This window comes from Limulus polyphemus, unplaced genomic scaffold (assembly GCF_000517525.1).
Source record: "Limulus polyphemus unplaced genomic scaffold, Limulus_polyphemus-2.1.2 Scaffold271, whole genome shotgun sequence".
NCBI classification, from domain to species: domain Eukaryota; kingdom Metazoa; phylum Arthropoda; class Merostomata; order Xiphosura; family Limulidae; genus Limulus; species Limulus polyphemus.
In genome coordinates this window covers 694,029-709,350 of record NW_013665881.1, presented here as the reverse complement: position 1 = coordinate 709,350, position 15,322 = coordinate 694,029, and the positions used below count along the sequence as shown (strand labels likewise).

The following is a 15,322-nucleotide window of genomic DNA, read 5'->3' as shown; positions in this document are numbered from 1 at the left end:
ATAAACAAAAGTTTCACAAACTTACAAACAATATAAAACCTTCTTTATAGTTTGGAACTCTCGATATTTTATCGAGGGTTTACGATGAGCGAGTTAATTACAAGTTGATGTAAGTACAATTCGCTGGGAAGCTAGCTAGCTTTGTCTCCTTGGCGACACACGCTGTTTTCCACCATTGAAGTTAGGTAATGTTTTCGTAAAAATACTAATGTCCGATGAGAATCCACTGAAGTTAAACAATTTGTAACGATTGAATTTTATAAATATTCTTGGTCAAATATTTTAAGTTTTCCAATTGATAAGTGTTATAAAAATCACAGGTATAGCTTTTGAAGTTTATAGCACACTGATTATAGTGAACTACTAATAGACACTATCCTTGGCATGTCTCGTTGGTTATATTTATAGCCGTGGGAAGGTTTTTTAGAAAATTCAGTCTTATGCAACAATACTGGTTAAAGCATTTACGTATATAGATTTATTGTTGATTCATACTCTCGAGAATCTTCTACAACTTTGGAGAATAGGCGAGAGTTTCACAATACCTATCTAAAAGTATAAACTATGTATGTTTCTAAATATAAACTTAATCTAAACAACTTTCATATTAAAATAAATATATAACAACAAATTCGTTACACCTGTGACATGTAAGGATGAGCACATAAACAATTATTTCTGTAGATCAAGTCTCTAATGATGCTTACATAATTCAAGAAAACTTTGAAATTATTGAAATGTACAGAATGAGTTTTTAACATTTCTTTCAACTATTACTGTATCCTAAGTAAAAAACATCTAAAATGAAATTAACTACATTTTTATTATTTTCAAAACTGAACTGAAAAATGCTTAAGTAAGCTTTTAGCTTTTGGTATCACAATTTACTATAAATATTATAATTAAGCCAAACTAGGAAAAACTACTTTAAATCTTTCTTAACACTTAAAAAACTTTTAGGATGAAAATGAAAAGGCGGTCATTAAAGCAGTGGACTTCAGTATCACTCCAGAATCCCTCCAAAATGTAAAAGATGTAAGTAATACAAATTTGTTTTGTTATCAAACTTTTTAGGTCGCTTATATAATGAGGCAATTCACGGAAGGTTAATTTTTTTCCATTTTTTTGATGTAACATGTCAATGTTTATTGATAAATATATGACCATTAAGTAACCTGAATATCAGGATTCAGTACTATGTTTGTAGATTCTTCATATTCTAGTGCTTTAAGTAAATGTGTAAACATTTTCTAAGTACGTGTGATCCATTAAAAAAACGTTGTCTTTTAGAATTATTTACTTTGAGGTGTGCCTTATTAATCAGCAACTGATTGGTAATCACCATACACTGCATGTAATTGGCCACAATGCAAATTAAATAACTGAACTGATAACTAGATGACAATCAGCACAAGGATAAAGATAAAAAGGAAGTTGAGATGTTTGTTTTTTATTTTTACTATAAAAAAATACTCAAACATAAGTATTATTCAATAAAATATAATGCTATTTAAGCAACATTAGTAGAGTTATAATACAATGCATACTAATTATTGGCCATTGAAGTAAAAAAAAGAACATTTATCTTGATGGCTAATTTTCCAATTAAATGTTAGAAAAATACGTAGGTTCAAGAAGTCTTCATAGAAATTAATAAAAACTGTATAGTCCAGTGCTTTTGAAAAGTCGACCTTTCTTCTTCAGAAAAAAGGTCCACCTTTTGAAAGTGCTCGGGTTATAGGGTTTTATTCGTTTATCCAAATAAATGGATAGTTCTAAAGGAAAATGTGTAATTTGACTATTGAAGCAATTCAAATAATGTTTAGCATTTATGAATTATCTCTGTTTAAGTATTTAAAAGACATTTTGGCACTTAAGTAATACAAATGGAACATAAAAACATAAAATTGCACCATTTGCATTTCTACTTCCTTAGTGTCTAAAAATCAATAAATTACACAAAATGGGTAAATAATTATCAAATTTTCTTGAGTTAGGTGAAGGCATAAATATTCTCCTGTCACAGGGCACCAAGTTACCTAAGGTTGACACTGATCAATTAATAAATGATCATTGTGAATTAATTGTTTATCAGTAATTAGCCTAATTGCTAATTAACATATCTGTCACATTAATTTAATTAGAACTAGTTTTTAATGTTTTTCAAAAGAATGTTTATATAACTGTAATTTCAAAATTTTCAGAAAATATGTTTCTTATTCTCATTTAAAGAATGATTTTTGTAGAATATACAAGATTGAGCAAAGATTTCTTATTATTTAAGGTATATTAGTTATCTACATTAATTTACAAAAAAAAAGCAAACTTTTCAAGGATGCTAGAATTCTAAAATGGCATTAGTTCAGCAAAGAACATAAATCAGCCAGTGGCACACTTCCCTCAGTTTTATCCAAAGTCTTTTCATGAATATAGCTAGTTATACCAGTTATTCCTTTTGGCTGTATTGATGATTAAGTGCTTATTGAAGATTTAAAAAATGGAAGCACTGACCCATAGATTTGAAATAAGATTCATGTAGTTTGCAAGTGTGCTTTACTACATAATTATCAAATAACCTAAATGTCAAAAAGCCACTAACAAAGAACACAGGGTTATAATGTACATGTATAATACTGACAATTGTCAGTCTTCTTATTAATCTTTATTGAACTGTTAATTGTTTGAGATGGAATGAAGCCTGAAATTTTTGTTTCCTTACTTCTTTCTTTAGTAAAAACCTTTTATATTTCTCATGCTTGCAAAGGCATTATATTGAGATTCTGCCTTGGTTTCTTTCTCTGTCTTTTTTCAACAGATAAGCTGTAAAAAGAAAGATATTTTTATTCGTTTATTTACAAAATTTCGTGAAATCCTGTTAGTTTTTAATTAAAGGTTTTGATATAAAAAATTACTGCGTACTCCTCATGGAAGGAAAAATGGTGCATAAGCATAACTTATCACAGCTGTACTTACTCTGATAAATTTACATTGTAATGTTTTCACAAAATACTGTCATATTTTTTTCTAGTCACTTGTTTTCATCGTACAGTAATTAAAAATATGCGGGCATGGTAGCCCTAACATTTTTATCTTAAAACAGTTTAGTAAATTACAAATCCTGGTCAGTTGCTTTCCATGTAATTGTGGAAACATAGTATTTGTACCAATAAAAGTGCAAAGTTTCAATTTTATGTAAAAAAGTTAAAATTTAGGGTTAAATATTTTTTTTATATGCACATTGTACCACAACATGCTTGAAGGATGAGAGATGGTTAAATCAATCTTAAGATTTTAGCTTTTTTTTGTTCATACTGTACTTTTCAAAAGTGATGACTTATCTAACTACTGTTTTTTTAATTTCGTAAAATTTGATATTTGAAACACTTTCTTTACTCATTAAGCCAGCAAATCAATTGTGTTTTTATAATTTACTGATTTTATGGAGAACTACCGTATTTTTCGGAATATAAGACACACCCTTATTTTGAAGACAAAGTTTTGGGGAAAAAAAAGCTACAGTCGCATTTGAAGGATTTTCATTGAACAAAAATTCAATTTGATACTTTAAAAATTAGTACATATTGTTCTAAATACAAAAGAGCTCAAAACATCAAAATAAGAAAATACCGAAAATCAAAAAAAGGTTTACTGTTATTTAGTTTGGTTCAAAACCTTCATTGCTTTTACTGTACTTTATTTTTTTATTATTTAGGGAGCATTATAAATAGTTATGTTTTTAAAAGAAAAAAAACTACTATTGTTATAAATAACGCATTCAATTGAACTAAACTATGCATGTCTATTTAAATATATTTACACATGGCTTGTGTATATCGTATATATATACATATATATTATTCATACCTTCGGTGTATAGGACGCAAGCAGATTTTAACATCAAATACGGTATGCAGTAAGATTGTATAAGTGTTATGAAAGCATTTCAATTTCAGGAAGTTCACCTTGTTTATTTCGTTTAATTTTGTTTTAAATAGTAAAGATATGAGTAATCAGTATTCCTAAAATAATGGTGGTACATTGTACACGTACATAGCTGCTATGTTTATCATGTTTAAATGTTTCACAGAATTTTATATATCTTTTTTCTGTTTTATATCAGAGGAGTAAAATACCCAGTTTCTTGTTGAAGGGCAAACTAGACTCCACCATCTGCTGCATTACAAAACCTTTCACTGGAGAGGTAATATCATTTGTTTAAAACTTCAGGAAAAGGTGACAAAATCAGTGAAGTCATCTGTGACTTCTTTAAAACACTTAAGACAAATTATTGAGATGTTATTTTGCTCTGTATTTTCGTTAAGTATATTTCGTTTTTATGTAAGATTTCAGAATAATTTTCAAACTTTTTATGTATCTGTTGTAAATGAAAATATGCTGCCTAATGTATGTTAATAGATTTTAAAAAGAATTGTAAGTGTACGTAGGTTTTCTTTTGTAGCACAGTATTGTTAAGAAATGTATGCATTTTATATAATCCCTCAATGTGAGAGATTCTAGATGTTCCTTTTGTTGTATTAAGAATTAAGGACTTACTCCTTTGCCATACCATCAAATAGTAGAATTTGCTATATCGTGAAATTAGGTGAACTTTTATTTTATTTTTTTTGGGGGGGGGGGGTTCTACAAGTGAGGGATTCTGGGAAATGTATCCATTACCTATACTGTACTATAATGTGTGTGCTGCATGGGCATAATGTAATGTGTGTTTTTTGGTTTGCTGTAAGATTAGTGAATGTAAGCAGGGTTTCATGAAAGTAAATTAGGTAGAATATTCTATTTTCCTCAAACTATATCTTAATATAGTTAAATCTTAAGAAAGTAAATTTTGTGTTTTACAGAGATCATACATAGATAAGTATTTCTTGTAAGCACAGTTGAAAATATCATAGCTACAGATATATTGGAAATACCAAGACTGCATTCTAAGAAACTTATTTATAGATTGTACAAAAAAGACAGCCAAAATACTCTTTGTAAGTGGTTTTAACAATTTTCATCAGTTACACATGCATTTATTATTTTTATCAACTTGTGCATGTGTAGTATTCAAGTACATTGATATCTTACAGATAGTTAAAAGTATCAGCACAGTGCAAGTTCCAGAAATGTTATGCGGAGAATGATTTGAAACACAAATAGCAAAAAGAAAAACAAGTAAATATAAGTGAACAAAATAATATAATTGTTAATGAAGTGAAAGTTTTAGCTTTACTAGCTTTTTCTAATCCATTGTAGAATTTCAGCTGGTTGTTAGAACTTAGAGCAGTATTTTCACATCTGCACCAGATGAAGATGGAAAAAAAAAATCATGAAGAACCACTCTTTCAAGTCAGGCTAATAACCCAGTGTGTTTTTCTGTAATTGTTAGGTTACTTACATCAGAGATCATTAATTTCCATTTCACATATTCTTGTGTAATCATAAATTATCACACTTTCAAGGAAGATGATCCCCTAACTCACTTTCACTTGTACAAATCTCTGTAACACCTCTTGAAATTAATGTGGCCTCACTACAGGAGGGCTTGACACAGAAATAAGGCTAAGTAAGTCTTAGGGAATGATCTTTGTATTATGTAACCTTTGTCTGAAGTAGAAGATTTAGAGCAAGTACACAACCTTTCTATCTCAGGCTTACAAGGATCTCGTAAATATATGCAAAACATCTGAACAAAAATTTACCTGAATATACTTGAATAAAGTCATACAGAAGGTTGAGTATTCTATTGCAAAATGATTTTAAATATTGAAATCAGCAAGTCATGATATAAAGTTGCAGTAGAAGAAATGTATCAGAATTATGTTTTCACATCAGTTGGTGTTTTGCAGGTAGTTTGATGCCACCAAAAATTGAACTGTTTTTGAAAAGGGTTTGTAACAGTCCTTTGTAGTGCAAAACATTCATAGATACAGATCATAAAGATGTGATTAGTTCAGGGACTTAAAATTTCCAAGATGGGGATAATGCTTGTAGTTAATAGAATTGGAAAACAAAGATATATGGATAAACCTGGGATATCAGGACTATTCAGAAAGAGAACCAAGCAATAATATGCAACATAATCAAGAATGATCTCCATCTGGAAAAGTGACACAAGTTGTTTCCACAACATATCTGTTTAACCTTCATATTCTTTAAGGAGCTGGGGAATGAAATGAGTATTCATGCTATTTCATATGTAGACATATTTGTCAAGTTTCCAGATGCAGCACTTATAGATTTATGTGCAATCAGATTGTTGAAGCGGAGAGATCATCATCTTTTTACACTAGATGGATTATGGAAACCATAAAGGGAACAGTGTTGTGCTTTTGACATGACAGCCTTTTGTAGTGGAAACTACACTGCAAGGCTATTGTCAGTACGAACAGCTGTCAGCTAAAGCAACATCGGATGTGGCAACATGGAATGTAATAATGTGGTGAGGTTGCTTAATCATGTTTTAATATATTACACTGAACCTTTTTATTCTTTATTAATTATGAAAGGGTAAAATATGATGTTATTTCCAACTATTACACATTTACCTACTTGTTGATAAAATCATATTTGTGGATCAGAAGCATGTATGGATAGGATTATCAACACTGCTTTGAATACAGTTAACTATAGGTCTTTGACACATTAAAATTATAAAGAAGGTCAGCTGATTTGATTGATTAAAAAATTTTCTAAAATTTTGATAGATCTAATAATTAAAACTGGTGATGAGTAAATTATAGTATTTCCCACGTTTTTTGTACATATGAATTTTGTTAATCACTGTTTCGTAAGATTGATTAGAATTTTTGACTAAGTCCCAACATGTTTTCCTTTTATATTAGTTTTCTCTCCATAAGTTACTCTTCTATTCATAGCATAAAAACAACAGAAGTTTTCAGTTCTGTATGAGTTACGGCTTGTCATAGTTAACAAAATAGCAAATCCCAAATAAAATTTGTCCATTAATAGCAGAATTATAAGTTATTGCTTACATGCTACCCTTTATACTAAAGTTAGCTCATTAAGTATACTAAAATTGGAGAATTTTAGCATTAATAAGGTCTGAAATTTGGATCTAGTCGCATTCAAAAAACACCCATAGTGAATCTCTCCTTTACAGTAAGAATTTGATGATAAAGTATAGGTTTGTCTTTGTATTACCACATTTAGAGGAAATGTAGGTCTTTGCTGTATAATATTATGGTATTCAGGTACACTGGAATTAACATAAAAATCTAGATTATCTAAAAAATGCAGATTCCAAAACTTTTATGCAGTGAATAAACTCAACACTGACAGCAAACAAAGAACAAACACAAGTGTATAAATGAAGAAAGTCTGTATTCACAGTCACATTTATGCACTGAGCTTATTGATTGGTAGGCTTCTTATTTTCTTATGTGACTTCAGCTGGTGTGAAGAAATTAATTAACTACATGCATAAACTGCTTGGAAATGTAGAAAAATTAGAATATACCTGGTTAAAGATGTATACTGATATGGAAGGGTGAATTGTATATAAGTATATAGAATTCAGCTGAAAACATTTTATTTATTTGTATAAGTTTAAATTGAAAGGACGTTCCTCCTTATTTTATTTTTTTTTTCAAATAAGTAAACAAAAAATATAGGGTTATTATAATATTGTACATCTTGAAAACTGTTTGTCTTAAGAGAACTAAATTTCACCAGAGGCACATTGAGAATCATTAGGGTTGTTTAGGAAAGTTTTGACGTGATACAAGGTATCTCAAAAACTGTCATTCGAGTTCAATATATAAAGCATGTTTCTAATTGGAGTTGCTGCAAGGATCGTTTCTTCTGGACTGTGTTTAGTGATTTTGAAATATCCTGCACATTTGTTATTCTATTCAAACCAGTTATCTCTTATTACTGAAAGAAAAAGAAAGAACATAAATAAAGAAAAGAAAGAACATAAATAAAAGCAATACTACAGTAGTTTGTGAGAAATGTAATTTAGATGTGCAGTATAATATGGTTTTGGAACTCCCTGACTGTACCCAAACTTATGCTAATAAAACTTCTGGTTCTCAGTTTGTTTCTAGTGAAATTTAGTTTATCTAGGATAAGCAGATTCTGAAATATAATAGTTTTAACTTAGAACTACCAATAGGATTTACATTTTAACAGTGCTAGGCACCCAGGATTTTGCAGAACCTAATTTTTCAAGTCATTCTGGATCGTTTTTTTTATTGGCTGAAATTTTTACCAATACCTGATTGGACAAAAAGCAGGTGATTACTCCTCCTTTTGTGAAAACCAGATCCACGGCTGGTTACTAAACATATATCATCATACTATCGACATTCACTGAGAAAATGTACTGATCTTGCATTGATAAAACAACGTTAATACAGGAAAAGAAGAAAATGGCTTGTAAATGCAAAGTGTATATGTGCAATACTTGTGGGAAATGCCCTTGGTGTCAGTATGGATGCGACGGTTTAGATCCAAATGTCAAGAAAAGCAGGTGGGAAACAGCTGCAGAGCAAATTAAGGCATGAAGAAAGAAACAAAGAAGGATTGATTATGCCATTCCAATGGAGAGAATCCCCCCCAGTGGCACATTGATATGTCTGCGGAATTACAACGCTAGAAACTGAGTTTCGATACCCGTGGTGGGCAAAGCACAGATAGCCCATTGTGTAGCTTTGTGCTTAACTTCAAAATAAACTAAACCATTGTAGAACGATGAAGATAAAATGTCTAGTGATACTTCTGAGGCAGGCTCTTGTGGAGATCAATAAGAATAAAATCATTGATCAAGGTGATGAGAATTATCCCACTTATGCCAAGGTCAAGGCCTTCATATCTACACTGAAAACAAAGAACTAGAATGCGAACAAATAGCCAAGAACACAACAAGCTACGCTTGATCTTAGTCAAGAGGCCCGAGAAGATAAGTCAACAAGACACCACAGGTACATCTTCTAAGGTGGACGTCCAATCTAAATTTACTACTGTGCATCATTGTAGTCAAAAACTTGCGATAGTGCCACTAAACTTTGTGTGGAACTGTAGCTCAATCCGGAATGATGTTATATATTAAAGTCTGTCATAGAACCCAAATCCCAGGTACCTGGCCTGTGGAAGCACTGTTAAAAAACATTTTTCAAAACTACCTAAGTACCAGATTGTTTGTAGGGCCATGACTTTGTAGGTTACAGAGTCTCTAATAACATACATATGACACAGAAAAACAAAACATAAACTACTCACTATGAAGCAATATGTGAACCATATTTATAGTGTACTGTATAAAAACAATTAATCATTGAGTTTTCTTTATAATCACATATCTTTATAAATATTACAATTGTTCCAGATATTTATTGTGTTGTCCAGGAATTTTGGATTTTAATTTTGTAAGACATGACATGTTATTAAAGATGAAGTTACCTGTGAATTTAAATCACATTTTTAAGCCTACATCTCGAATATAACACAATTTCTCTATATGCATTGTAATTATTACTTTTTTTATTCAGATCTGTGTCGAAAAGTGTGATGCAGCCATTCGCTCTATCGAGCTTCAGCTGGTGCGTGTAGAAACTTGTGGTTGTGCTGAAGGTTATTCTCGTGATGGTAAGCATTTATTGAGGGTAATTTCTTGAACCGTAATAAAAGATATTTCAGTATCTCAGGTTTGTTAATATTTATTAAAAAAATCCGATTTTCTGTCAATAGTGGACTTTCACATTTACTTAAAGTGTGCTAAGTTTCGTAAAGATGCACAGTAATTAAACATTAATTCTCCAACACTGCATCAGTTCAAAGGACCAACCCTGTGTTCATAGGGTTAACTTTATGTTGATTTTAAATTTTTTGAAACTAGTCTTTTTCTTTTTTTTTATCTTACAATATTTGTCTCTGAATATACAAAGTCAATCTTTGACTGGTCTGAGAGTAAGGTGACTTTTATGGTAAGAATAAAAAATACTGTTTTTTCATCTCACAGTTTTCATATTTCCTATACACAATCTTTATAACCTCTTAAATGAATGTCAAAATTTTTTTTGGTAAAACTTTATACCTTAACTGTTATTTTCTCTTACTCTAATACTAAGTGTAGCAAAAGTTGAACCGTGTCTAAGTATTAAACTAGTGTAACAATGAATTATCTGGAGAGAGCATACATCAAGCTATGGTATACAAAATATCAAATCACATAATGCACAAGAAGCTCATGTGCAGACATCATGGACAACTTTTTTATTTAATGTTTATATCAAATTCATTAAGTTTTTAATTTTTTCACCTTAGTTACTTTTATAGGAAAAGTTAACTATATAATGAATTTACATTAAAACCAATAGGAGTTAGTAGTCGCTCACTCATTTGAATGTATGTGTAGAGTAGTTCAGAACACATCACACTTTTTTTTCACTTTGTTCCTTAAATGTAAAATTAAAATTTGGAGATAGGTTATATAATAGCTTTATTTTTGTTCTCTTCAGCAACTGAAATACAGAATATTCAAATTGGAGAAGGTGATGTCTGCCGAGGAATTGTCATTCCAATATATATGATTTTTCCTCGTCTGTTTGCTTGCCCAACCCTCATTACCAGTAATTTTAAAATAGGTAAGTCCAAGAGTTTGCTCTACATCCACTGACCTTATAACACATATCAAAAGTGGTTAATTTTATCCATCAGAGATACTGTTATTAAATGTAATTTTGATTTAATTACCTTTTCTAATATTATTCAACCTGGTCCTTGTGGTAGTTATAACGTGTTTTACTCTAGCTGGTCTCTCACGTAATTGTTTCCTACAGTAATTATAAAGAATCTTTTGAAGTACATATAGATATTATACATAGCCTAACTTACCCATACTGTATGTATAAGAGTGACTTACAAATGCATTGTGTTACATAATTGGTCCTTGTAGTGATCAGTGGATTGGTTTACAAATGTTCTGTCACACAAATGATTTCTGTGGTAATTGTGAGGATGCTTTATACATGTGTTACCAGACTTAATAAGCTTTTGTACCAGCTGTGTCAGTGGCTTGTTTATGTTATGTCACAAGTAATTAGTTTTCTGTTGTAATAATGAAGACAGCATATAAATAAAGGTTGTTTCTATAGTAAATATGAGAATGGTTTATGTATTTAATACTTGGCATAAAGATAACTGGTTGCTGTAGTAATTGTAAGGATTTTTTCAAATATATCACAGTAACTAGTTTCTATATTAATCATAAGATCTTGTAGCTACATGTTGTGTTTGTTAATTGTTGGTCTATGTTTTAATTAAAACAATAATACATAACTATTTACTTTGCTTATCATACTTGAGAACTTGGGAGCAGATAAATGTTTATTTTGTACTTTTCATAGTTAATTCCCACTGTTAATAGTTAATAACTATCAGTTAATAGTTAATCTTTCCATACTTTCATAATTTTAGTGGTATGATTGCAATCACAGTTGACTAGCTGACTAGTTTTATCAAGTTTAGCTGAATCAATTAGGGTTTCTTTTCTCCTAAAGGCATATTACATATTATTGGGTGATACATCCTGATTTTGGTTGCTAGAATTTAAATTATTTTCATATAAGGCAGCTATATTTTAATTTCCAGAACAATTTCAGTCAAAATAATCAAAATTAACAGAGTTGTATGCCAAGCAAGTTATATCTACATCCACTTGTGTTTGTAAAAAAAAGAAGTCCATAGTATTACATTAGGTCATGATAATGGTAAATCATCATTTCTAATTAGAGTATTAATAATGAAGTAAATAACAATGAAAGCAAATTCAACATTTTTATCTATTTCTGTTACTGTACAGTGGCTAAAGCCATAATCACTACTGGCATACGATTTAATATATTACACTGTGAATTTTAATGTTCATACACTAATTAAATTTATCCAACAAGCTAAGTACTATATAGTCATGTTCTGCACATATAGCCATTGCGATCTGAAATATAAAATACTCTCAATTTAAAGTTGTTCCCAACATTGTCAGCATTTGACAATGATAACAAAGTTACAGAAAGCTTTTAGTAAAAAATAACAGGCTTCATTTTGTGTGCAAGGAAGAATTTTGATGTGACAAACTTATGGTAAACGCAACAGTTATTAGTTAAACTTAGAAAGCTACAGTTGAAATTTTAATGCCACAATATTTGAATAATGTTGCAAACTTTTGGAAGTATTTTAGAAACATTTATGATGACTTTTGCATAAAACAAAAAAGGTTTGATTTTTTCATGTTTGGTATACATTACTAGAAACAATTTATATTAAGTGTTTTAAAGCAAAGGTTTAGAAGTCTATCTAAAAAAATAACCATATTTTACAGTTCTCTATTTATCTAAATTCCAATGTTTTCAAGAATTAGGAAGCAGGATTGTTTATTTGAATTCAACAGTGGAATATGTAAATAATTTGACAAAACTTTTAAAAACCTGCATCATCCTGTGTAAAGTATATTCCTTAAGTTCTTGTTATCTGAAGCAATGCACAATCAGTAATTACATTCATGTTTGTACCATCAAACCAAACCCAGATATAACCTTATATAATGGTTAGGTCTTCAGAATGACACATTTTTGACACTAGTAGAAAGTGTTAAAATAAAATACCAGATTATCTTGTTGATGATGTAATACATTTTTTTAAATAACTTATCTACACATTGACAAATGATTTTTCTTTATTTCATATTTTGTGAAATTGTGGTAGGTATAATGTATGCTCAGCTCCATCAGAAAGGGAGAAGTTTTAGTGTTAAGTATAGTGTTCCAAAAATTAGCACGTTTAACTTGCTAACTACAAGATTATTCATGTGTATTAAACCAGTTATTAACTGTATGCCAATTATGAATTTATTTATCCATTTATAATTTTGAAACTGAAATTTTCAGGTTGCATTAATTTTTCAGTCTTTGATTAAGAAGTTTTGTAGATTATGTATTTTTGAATTAGGCACACTTTATGAGTGACACGTACATCAAGAAAAAATGTTTCAAGAAAAAAAAACAATTAAAAGCATAATTGTTGTTTTAAATAATTTAATGCGTAAATTGCTTATCTCTGCAAATACTGACATTTAGTGTTTTTTCTTTAGTGGGCCTCATTTCTTCCATCACTTGTTTTCTTTAGCCTTTTCTCTTCAATCAAAGGGGATCTATTGAATCAGGAATCTTAGAATTTTAAGAAATTTTGTTGTATGCATGCTTTCATATGATTTTATGGATTTAGGGCATCTCTTTTCTTATCACTAACATCAAATATAATTGGTGATCAGCTCATCAATCTTGATCTAGTTATATTTCCTATTTCCAGATGAAGTTTCAGAAGCTGTATTATTTTATCAACCAAGGTCACTGGATGTGTCTTTGTTCATAAAGGATTCATTAGTTGTTGTTGATATTTGTTTTTTTCCTCAGGCTGTTAAATTGTTTACAGTTTGGTATATATTCATTGAATTCTTTTGTATTTCTCTGTAGACAACTATGCATATTTATCTTTCTCATTTTATATTTTGGATTTGAACTAACCATACGAAATATATTGAATGCTATAAGCACACACATGACTTTTGTTTTTCCAGTATTTAAGATTTGATCTCCATGTAACTGAGTTTGCTATATACCATTTATTTTTTTTTAGATCTTCTTGGATCAAACTTAGATGTTTTTTCCCTGGTGACTAATTTTTTTAGAACTGAATTTTACTATTCACTGTTCACTGATTTTCTGTGCTCGGCACTTTTTTTGGGTGTGACCTCAATTCTTTTTTTCTTTTGATCAACCACATATACTATAGTTATTTTGTATACCAGCAGACTAGAAAAGAATGTAAACATTTCTCTTCCAAAAGAATATAGTTTACTCATGTGTCTTTAGCTCCAAGAGCATTCATTGTATACATCAGTCTTCCCAATGTTCAACCATTAATTTTGGACATAGAAGGTTTCATATTTTTTTAATTTGCATTATTTCCACGATATTGATTCTGGTCATAAGGTCTCTCCTGATGAATGAGATTTCTGTACATTTAATATTGTGATTAATTTATATAATATGAGACATTAGAAAATAAGTTTTGTAACCACAATTACATTATTTTTGATTTTATACTTTTTTTTTAAACTTTTATATTGGTGAAATTTGTTGGCATTTTCTTGATCTTTTTTTTTTAAAGAATAGAGGTAAAATATGATACTGATTGAGTCATTCTGAGACTTATTATTTTGACTGTTAAATGTGTTTCAGCATTATTACCACATCAAAATCTTAAAACTTGGAAACCTTTAACCATAGCTAGAATTATGTAAGTTAATCATGAATATATCATTTATTATAATTCATAAGCTTATTTTTTGTCTTTTATTTCGTAACCTCACATATTTGGTCTATGAATATTTTTGTTTACCATGCATGGTACCACAAGTGTTCTATAAAATTCTGTGCAGTGTATTGTAATGATTTATCAGTTATTCTTGTTGTATGTAGTTATTTGAATTTCTTTAAATGATGAGCATTATTGAAATGTTTAATTTTATTTCTAATTCCTAGAATTTGAAGTCAACATAGTTGTTGTGTTTGAAGATGATCATCTAATCACAGAAAACTTTCCTATCAAGCTGACAAGATTCTGATTTTTCCAATAAACTTAGAGTTGAATTAGATTATTATGTATTATGTTTTCGTCTTATAGCTGGAAATAAAATATAACAAAAGAAAGTGTGAAGTTGTTTACACTTGACACCATCTTCAGTGTTTTAAAATTTGATAATATAGTACATGTACAGTGTTTTAAATGAGCTACATTCATTCAGAATTTGATTTCTAAAAACATTAATTTATGATGTATTGAGCCTACTCATCTTTAAATTTCTTGCATCTTATTGTTCTTTGTATACACAATATGATATGGCTACTAAAATATAATACTGAGTTTAAATTTCATTTGGACATTGGTAATGTGCAAGTATACTGCAAATGAAGCTAATTTAAAATCACGATTCATTTCTGTAAATTTCTAAGTATGAATTGTGAAGATAACATAATTTTTAATGTTTTTTAACTCTCTAAAAAAAAAGAGAGATTGACATTATGAAAAAAAAAACTTGCTTATAATTTATAGAAATATATTTTTATTACATCAGTTTTTTAATAAAAATTCTGTTCTTAGCTTTGTATGCTCTCTTCAAAATTTGATAAAGCCTGTTTTCTTCCATTGCATTATTTTAGTTGTAAATGGGTTTGACATTAGTTATTTCAGTAACTATACACATATTGTCTTATTTATCTGTGAAAAAATTATACATGAA

General features: G+C 29.5%; 1 protein-coding gene across 1 annotated transcript in view; it reads left to right on the top strand.

Moving 5' to 3' along the window:
- LOC106456915 (Down syndrome critical region protein 3-like) overlaps window positions 1-15,322 on the top strand; it is a 22,489-nt gene extending 7,167 nt beyond the window's left edge. Inside the window, exons 4-8 of the mRNA XM_022382696.1 lie at window positions 961-1,035; window positions 4,121-4,201; window positions 9,513-9,609; window positions 10,482-10,607; window positions 14,565-15,322. Of these exons, the coding sequence (XP_022238404.1) occupies window positions 961-1,035; window positions 4,121-4,201; window positions 9,513-9,609; window positions 10,482-10,607; window positions 14,565-14,647 (462 nt within the window). The 3' untranslated portion in view covers window positions 14,648-15,322. The remainder of the gene's footprint in view (window positions 1-960; window positions 1,036-4,120; window positions 4,202-9,512; window positions 9,610-10,481; window positions 10,608-14,564) is intronic.